Raw genomic sequence first — 9,077 nt, forward strand, 5'->3', positions numbered from 1 at the left:
CAGAGCGACTCCTGTCTCTGTTTTCAAGCCACAGTGAATGCAGCAAATATACAAACAAAAAACAGGAAACACTATTTGGCAGTAACTGACTGTGGGCCTGTGGTCAATTAAAATGTAATTAAAAATGTGTCAACTCTTGTGAGTTTCTCTCGTTAGAGAAAGAGTCTCAAGAAATTATATTAGAAAATAATCTAAGAATTAGATTCAATAAAGTAAATGAAAAAAAAAGTATATATAATATATGCTAACTTTAGATATAATTTAAATATACTTAAAATATTCATGCATGGACAGTTTTGATTACAAAAACACTATCCTACAGTCATGTGCCTCCCCTCCTGTGAGAGTCCCTTCAGGCTATATTTAACCAGCTGCATGGCAGACTGTCTAGGCTACAAGCTGCTGCCTATTTGTGTACCACTGTGATATTCCTTAAGGTTTAATCAAAGTCCTGTTATTCTGTATTGATGGGGAAGTCAATAAAGATTTAATTCAAGACTTTAGTTTATGTACTGCTTTAATAAGTGCTAACCAGGGAGAGGACTCCAGGCAGTAGTGCGCCCTGCTGGTGCGGTGTGGTGTTGTTATTACCATCCATCAACCGGTTCAGACTGGACTGGTGGAAATATTAACAATGTTCCTTAAGAGCACGAGCCCGCACACCCTGCCCCCATCGTAGCACTCAAACCACAACTTCCAGCGTGACCAGGCAGAAGTATTAGCCGAGTTCATAAAGCAGATTTTTAAAAATTTGTTTATGTTTAAAAAAAAAAATCTTTTTAGTATGTTAACTTTTTCATTGTCAACTGATTTGTGTTGTGCGACCCAGAAATCTACAAGGTAAACAGTTTTCGATTTATGCACGTGCGTGTGTGTTTAAGTGTGCGCGCGCTCCTCGTTGGGTTTTAAATTCCCTTAAAAATTCAGAGGCAGCCTATATAAAATATAAGGTAAACAGTTTGACCCATAAACCCACAGCCGCCACATCACTGAGCGCAGACTGTGTGCTGCTCTGTCTGCTGTGCGCTCCAGGCGCGCAAGAGGAAGCAGCGCTTTTCCTCCCGTCTCTGCGTTCAAGCTGCTGCTGCTGCTGGACCAGCAAGAACAGCTTTGAACCGGTTTTCTCGCCGGCTACAAAGCAGTGAGAAACGGATGCACAATGCGCATTGTTGATGCAGAGTGCTTTCCTGTCACACGGTCGTCGCAGAATAGTGCTGAGAAAGAGCAGCGTCTATACGAGGCTGTCTTGTTTATGTCATTTATAGCGATTCTGTAAGAAGCGGTTTTTAAAGGGAAACCATCCTACATGGAAAGTTCCTGTAGAGCGCGCAGCTGTGCAGAGTCCTGCTGCTGTTTTTGTTGATACTGAGGTGAGTGCCGCATGTGTTTTCAACAAAATAACAAGCTCAGTGTGCCTGTATTTGTGTCTAAGTAAGAAGATAAGATGTGATAAGAAAATACGCAATGTCGTTTGTGAATACAGGGATGCTTTTTGAATCCATCATTAGGTGATGGGCAATGTTGTGATTTTCTGCGGTATTATTCTCTTACATTTCAGTATAAAAGTGGTTTGTTTGCTGTCAACATGTTGTAAGGCAAAGAAATCTGAGGAGCTTTGCAACAACTTTCCCCCCACCATCAAGCCTCATTGTAAACAAAGTGTGACCAAAGGGGTTAATGCTGCCGCAGTGATGTATAAAGTTGCGGTGCTTTATAAATTATTTATAATGGAGGTCTGAAAAACTTAGGTCAGCACAGGAGAAGAGCCTCCCCCCTGTGTATATTAATGATCAGAGCTGAATCATGGAGGAGGCAGGTTAAAGGTGCAGGAGGGGCACAGAGCTGTGCACTTTTTTTTGTTACTTTCTCCTCCTCCAAGGTGTGGTTATAGGGACAGCAACAAAAGGAGCTGTTGCCAGTGGGTTAGTTGCAGTCAGTCAGTGTTCAAGACCTCACACAGGTGAACTGCCTGTTCTCCTAGGCCAATCGCAGCAGCAGCCTGCACTACATCAAGGCTTTGCGTAAGTGTATAATTTGCAGGCTATTGAAGAGGAAGTGGAATTTAAAGTCGTTGGCATGATTTCGCATGAGCTTGAGTCATCTTTTAGAATATTTTGCTGTGAAACTTTCAACTGCAATATTTTTGTCTTTCCCAGGAGCCCCTCTTCTGTCATAGCTGTAGCAGTTCCTAGAGGGCAGCGGTAACATCAACACCATGGCTCAGTCTACCAAAGTGCTGGACGGAGGCTGGGGGTGGGCGATCGTGGTGGCCTCCTTCATGGCCCAGCTCCTGGCCTATGGATCGCCCCAGTCTGTGGGTGTCCTCTACCCTGAGTGGCTGCATGCCTTCCAGGAGGGCAAAGGCATGACAGCCTGGGTGGGCTCACTTGTTGCTGGAGTGGGACTTATAGCCAGTGAGTAGCAAACATTGAGGTTAAACTAATTGCCTCTTGCTGAGCAGTACAAATCATTACGTAATTTTATTGTCATTGTGATGCATTGGCGCTACATGTCACTATGGGCAACATATCTGCTAGCATGACTAATTGCATGAAGAGATACTTTATCTGCATAAAGTGGGGCACTAAACCCTCACCTTTACACCTACCAACCTACCATTCCCTCCTAAATCATCACAATACATGATACCACTGATAACAAAGCAGTCACAATAACTTTGATGAAGTCTGACTCCCATAAAAAGGACTAATAACATCTGTCACCAAGGAATATGCTTACCATAGCTACAGGTGTTAGAGATGTAATGTTTCAACAGGATGGAGAGCAGAGACAATGCTGTGACAAAGATGGGCACTTAGTTGCTCCCTGAGCAGAGTTGCTGTTATTGATTTTGCAGGGAGGCAAAGCAAGTGCAAGTCATCCATGCTATGAATGTCAGAGGATCACTTAGCACTTAATCTAACCACAGAGGGAGGAAACAAGACAGATTGAGGGACAGATTTGGAGAGAAACACACTTAACAAATACAGTGTTTGTAGAGCACGGCTGTGTCTATAAACTTGCTTGAACCCAAACATTAATTAAAAGATTTTAGAGAAACAAAAAAAAAGCATTCAAACTTAATGACCTTTAAGTAATGTCAGCAGATTTGGAGTTATCTTCATGATTTTGTTGAGCAAACAGGATCAGAGATAGATAGCGGTCTTGGTTGACATTTCCGTGTAAGGCAGAGCTCCGCCGCCAGCCTGGCTTCTTGCTGTCGTCTTTCTCGAAGGGGTGAGGTGAAAAATCATGACTGGACAGATCTGGCCTCAGGCCGGGCCAAGTCCTGGACACGTGTCCCAGCTGTCAGACAGCTGCAGCACTGCAGTTTCTGCTGCACAGCAGCAGGGTCTTCCCCCTGCTTAGAGGGGAAGGAAACAGTAAATGTCGCATGAGAGATGAGTCAAGCCACCTCGGGATATGGGAGCATCCAGCAAGCACTGAAAAGAAGCTGGGGTTTATTGCTCTCTAGACTATACTCATGTATTTCTAGTGAGGAAGTGGAACAAGATAAATATGCTGTGTCTGCGATACTGTCTGAGAGAATTAAAATGGAAATGAAGAGTAAACTATGAACTTAATATTGTTTTTTAAACATTTTAAAGTAAACAACATGTCCCTTGACCTCTCAGGATTCTTGAGTGACATGACAACACCTCTGACAGGATGCCACATTGAACCTAATTCGATGTGGCAGGGTTGTGGTCAGACACAGCTGTGCTTTGTGAGGGGGAGTTTGTTTTTCTCAGAAGCTCTGTTTTCCGGCATAACAAACTAAACAGCACTTCCTATTGTCGCTGACTCTGTCCTTTTTTTTCTTCCTGTCTGTTCTACTTCCTTCTCTTCAGGTCCTGTCTGCAGTGCTTGCGTGGACAACTTTGGGGCTCGTCCTGTGACCATCTTCAGTGGTGTGATGGTGGCAGGCGGCCTGATGCTCAGTGCCTTTGCTCCAAATGTCCAGTTCCTCATCTTCTCCTATGGGATTGTGGTCGGTAAGGAAAGCCCTAATGATATTGTTTGGGAACTTCCTGCTGTGGGTTTTACTTTAACAGTACGTTAGCTTTACAGCGCTCATAAACTTCAAGCAGCCAGAGACTTGACAATCAGACAGACAGTCAGGCTTAGGTCTTGTAAACGGGAGAAAAAAACAGTCATGGGTGTGAACTAAGCTTCTTATCCCTCTAACATATGAGAATCTCATGACACATTATATAATCATTTATAACAAGCATGGGGGGCATTTTAAGTCCAACTATTATGCAACAACAAAGGCTGACAATATGCTGAATTAGTTAATGAATGCCAATGCTACTGAGCAGATATGTGCAAGCACACCGGGACAAGATATACGTTTGAGCATTATGTAATTTCTTCGACATTGTTGTTTATGTTTATGAGGTGTGCTAGTCTGATTCCCATGTGACCCTTTATTGCTTCTGCACCCTCACCAGTGTGCCTGTGTGGGCCCAGCACCACCTGTTATCGCGCATTAAGTGACAGCCAAGCCGTGCTTAATCCCGGTGAACTCCCTCTCAGTGAGCAGTGCCTCTCGCACGGGCAGCACTGGAGAGGGGAGGCCATGCATATTTGAAGACAGTTATTTATTTTTAGAGATGCCCTTAGATGATGGCTGCGGCTGTACGTACACGTGAAGCTTGTTTACTGGTCATCATATGCTACATTTGCCGATAGTATTGCACATGATACCTTATGCCCAGTGCCCTCTGACCTTATAAATACATTGGACATACATCTTTGATTTCTTTTCTTCATCCACTGAAATACACATTTTCTTTACGTGTTTTTCTAGAATTTGGAAACACATTTAAAACCTTGTCCTGATATGTACTGTGCAAATGAATTCCCATTCTGGTCTATTTTTAGAAGTGAAAAGCTTTACCCCCCTTTCACCTGAGCTAATATAAATTCTCCTTCTGTCTGTCCTTGTCCTCTCTCCTACCAACAGGCCTGGGTTGTGGTCTCGTCTACGCAGCCACGTTGACAATCACCTGTCAATATTTTGACAAGAGACGCGGCCTTGCCCTCGGCATTGTCACCACAGGTACTGCTCCCCCTTTTGAGCCCCCCTGAGCTCACTGGGTGCACACCACTTCTCCATGCTCACTTCTTTCATGTATGAGCTGCTGGGATCCTTGGGATGCTGAGGTAAACATCAGTAGTGTAGCAGAGGCAGAGTACTGTCTCAGGCAGGGGAAAGGACTGGTGACCAGTGACTAGATCTGCTTTGGCTGAGAGTCAAAAGTGCGATGGTAATGGTTTGGGAAGCTTGACAGTTTAGTTTAAAACTCTCATGGACAGATTTGTCTCTAATGAGGACGGTTAGAAGTAGAACATCATTGTTTTAGGCTTAAATCAGTCTGTTGTTAATTAAGAACTATTAAACTAACAGACTTTAAATCAGAGAGGGCAGAAAATGGGGATTTCATCCCTTTGAAGTAGTCATTGAAGTTATTCAAGCCACTGAGTAGAACTGAAAATGTGTGACTTGGCGCCCCCCAGTGGCAGCATCCAAAAAGTGTGACCTTGGAACACAGATGATAGAGCTTCAGGATCACATAGCCTACAAATAAAAACCCCTGCCAGCAGAAAAAATTGAAAATTGCTATACTCACAAAGATTCTACACATCATGGCTTTATCTGTCACTTTCCTACACTAACACTGGATTTCTGTATTCCTCTGTTCACTCAGGCACAAGCGTTGGAGCGTTCATCTACGCCACGGCTCAGAACGAGCTGATCGTGTTGTACGGCCTGGACGGCTGCCTGCTAATCATCGGGGCTGTAGCACTTAACCTCACAGCCTGTGCCGGCTTCATGAGGCCTCTGAACATGCCAGGGTACTACCTCAAACAGAAGGCCGCACTGGAACGCAACACAGAGGAGCAGCTCTTTGAGAAGCCCCCTTTGGACGACCTGAAGCTCACAACAGGTTCCAACACTACAAGTCCGGAGAAAACTCTAATGGTGAAAGAGTTGCTCATTACAATTGATGCAAAAGACATTCAGACAGAGAAGAAGAAAGGCAGCTTTCTGGTCGGGGTAGCCATCATGAAAGTCATCAAGAAGAAGCAGCAGGCTTACTCGAAGTATATGCACTCCATGCACGAGATCCTGCAGGACCAATCCATGGTGGCCTTCTGCATTGCTGTCTTCATGTTCAGCCTGGGTGCATTCCCCCCTGTGCTCTTTATAGAGGATGTGGCGCAGAGTCAAGGACTTATTGAAGAAGTTAGTGTCATTCCTCTGGTATCAATAGGGGCCATCGCAACTTGCGTGGGTAAACTAGTGCTGGGTATCCTTGTGGACATCAGGTGGATCAACGGCATCTATCTGTATGCCTTCACCATGTTTGCAGGAGGTGTGTCGCTCCTCCTCATCCCCCTCACTAAGACTTATTTTGGACTGCAGATCCTGTCTGTGGTCCTGGGTTTCTTCTCTGGAAACTGGTCTCTCACCTCTTACATTACCACAAACATTGTCGGCTTGGACAGACTGACACAAGCCCACGGCATCCTCATGTTCTTCGGGGGATTTGGGATCATGCTTGGACCCCCTGTTGTAGGTAAGAGAGCTTGTCTTTGTTTCGTCACTGGCGGTTATTGGTTAGATAGAATATGTGCAGACATTCCTTTATTGTCTAAAGATAAACCCTGTTGTTGGTTATGTTTTCAGAGACATTTCAACAATCAAAATGTTAATTTAGACAGGCGGGCAGAGCAAACGCAAGAGGGATGTCAACTTTAATAAGAGACAGCTTGTCATTATTTAGCTGACTGCTGTATCTGCCAGGAATCCCTGCTGACTAAACTCACCATGTCTGTTTTTTCTCCTCACTTTCCAGGGTGGTTCTTCGACTTCACGCAGTCATATGACTTGGCGTTCTACTTTAGTGGCGGCTGTGTGGTGCTGGGAGCATGCATTCTCTCTGTGCTGACCCTTCCCTGCTGGAACAGGAAGCGCTCCGAGAACGACAGACCAGACGTCCAGTACACCAGCAACTGTGAAAAGGTTGCCTCTGTAGCTTGAATAAGAGTACCTTTCATGAGCACTCAAATTTCAATCACTACAGCCCAGCAGCTGTCCGCTGAGAAACTACACCTGAATCACTCCTAGGAGGACTTTTGTTTCTTTGACTATGAGGTGTTAACCCTTATTTCAGCTGCCAGGTTATAATATACCAAAACACTTACCAGAGGTTATGAAATACAGGCCTTTCCTCTGTAATTTGCCTGCGTTTCTCAGGTTCACACCATACACTGCAGATCTTTACAAAGGTTTGATCTGATGCCTGTGTTGTTTTTTATTATTGCCTCATTTTACGAGGTAAACTGATCAATATTGTTCGACTCCCCAGTTCTACATCGTCTTTATAGAAATACTTGATTTCACTTCACTGTAGCTCTGAAAAAAAAAACATGGTGCCGTTCACAACACTGGGAAGAAAAACGTCTCCATAATTGTTGTCAACACAATGACAACTTTTGAAATCACTCTAAAAATGCACAAAAATCTCCCAGGAACCTTACTAGAACAGAAAATACAGGGATTAGAATGAAAGAGGGAGCCTTTTTTTGATAAATGAAGTTTTAGCAAGACGTTTTTATTTCAATTTTTGTTTTTTATTATGTATCTTAATTACACCACTATGTATCTTACCAAAGCATCAATGATAGTCAATGCCTGTCATCACATATGCCTGTTGTAACAATACAAAAGCCTTGCTTTATAGATAATTTTTGATTTCAAGTGCATTGACTCGGTTTATACTTTTTTAGAAATGGTTTGAATTCCACATACCTCCTTTTCTGGATCACACAGAGAATTTTTGAATACGTTATGCTGATTCAAAAACATGTAAAAACACTAAAGAGGTCCTACTGTATTTCCAACCATAACAGCATGTTGATTCTCTTTGTGGCATGATTATCATGACCTCTGCTGGCATTCATTTTGACCAGGCTGGTCCTTTTCTATCATGATGTGTGTGTGTATTTGTTTGTGTGTATGTTGTGTGTGTAGATGTCTGCACACGCATATTCTCATACGTGCACAGGTTTGTGTGTGTGCATTGTTTGATAAACTTTTGTATTAGCACTAGTTTGTTAAGTCCTGTGTGCAAGTGACTTTTATATGCACAAACCCGGCCACAGAGCTGAAAATATTGTCTTTGTTTAAGTTGATTATTGTGATCATAATTGTAATGAATACATTGCAATAGGCTTTTAGAATCACTTGAATGTTGTTAAATAGACCACGACAAATGTATTTTTGATAGTTCCAGTTTCAGGCGTGAGGGCAAACATTGCTGGAACATTACATTTCTGTGTTTGTAGAGGGTATTTACACGGTGCAGATGAAGTACAAACAGTACTGACCTAGAAGAGACGGCATGCATTGCTGTCACATATTAGCCACTGTTATTTTTTATGCCAGTATATATTTAAATGTTTTGTCTGTTCTTTTATTTTATTTAAAAAGTGCCAATAAAAGATATTTGAATGAATAATATTGAGTGTTAAGGTTTGTGACGCATTTCTTTTAAGGAGTTTGCACCTGCTACATTTAAAATTTTAATACGTGATAAAGCTGGTTTGCGGCCATATTTGTTAGCTGTTACCCGGGCAACGCAATGGCAAAGCTCTCAAGAAAAAGGAAAAACATTTCAAGCTGAGAATATTTGTTTTCATTTCCTTTAACAGTAAAAAAAAAAAAAAAAAAAAACTCTTCCAGGGAGAACACTTTGAGGTTCGTCTGCTTCTGTTTCCCCTGGCAGCTCTCGGAATGATCACCATGGTTACACACGTCTCACGTGATTAGCAACATAAACAAAGTTCCCGGGAGCTAACGCTATCGTGTTAAGAAAGCTAACCCTACTCCATCTTAACAGCAGGACTTTTCACTTCTTGTAAGTCTTACGTTAACATGTGCCAGTTTTTGTTCGTCGTGTGTCGGACTTTCCAACAGTTTTTGAGACGGGAGCAGCATGTCGAAGAGGGAAAAACACGCCTGAATGTGAAGAATGGAGAGCTGTAGCGGTCCGCTGAACTGAAAC

At 43.0% G+C, this 9,077-nt stretch overlaps 1 protein-coding gene across 1 annotated transcript; it reads left to right on the top strand.

Annotated features, from left to right (window-relative positions):
• The first annotated feature begins 1,234 nt into the window (after nucleotides 1-1,234).
• LOC138588562 (monocarboxylate transporter 9-like) lies at nucleotides 1,235-8,508 on the top strand. Its single transcript, XM_069658759.1, has 6 exons — nucleotides 1,235-1,370; nucleotides 2,157-2,414; nucleotides 3,852-3,995; nucleotides 4,970-5,065; nucleotides 5,715-6,587; nucleotides 6,867-8,508. The coding sequence occupies exons 2-6, from the start codon at nucleotides 2,216-2,218 to the stop codon at nucleotides 7,049-7,051; spliced, it is 1,497 nt and encodes a 498-aa protein (XP_069514860.1). The 5' UTR covers nucleotides 1,235-1,370; nucleotides 2,157-2,215; the 3' UTR covers nucleotides 7,052-8,508.
• The last annotated feature ends 569 nt before the right edge of the window (nucleotides 8,509-9,077 follow it).

Source organism: Semicossyphus pulcher, unplaced genomic scaffold (assembly GCF_022749685.1).
Source record: "Semicossyphus pulcher isolate SPU_LCO1_2020_fin unplaced genomic scaffold, fSemPul1.0.p SCAF_12, whole genome shotgun sequence".
NCBI lineage: Eukaryota > Metazoa > Chordata > Actinopteri > Labriformes > Labridae > Semicossyphus > Semicossyphus pulcher.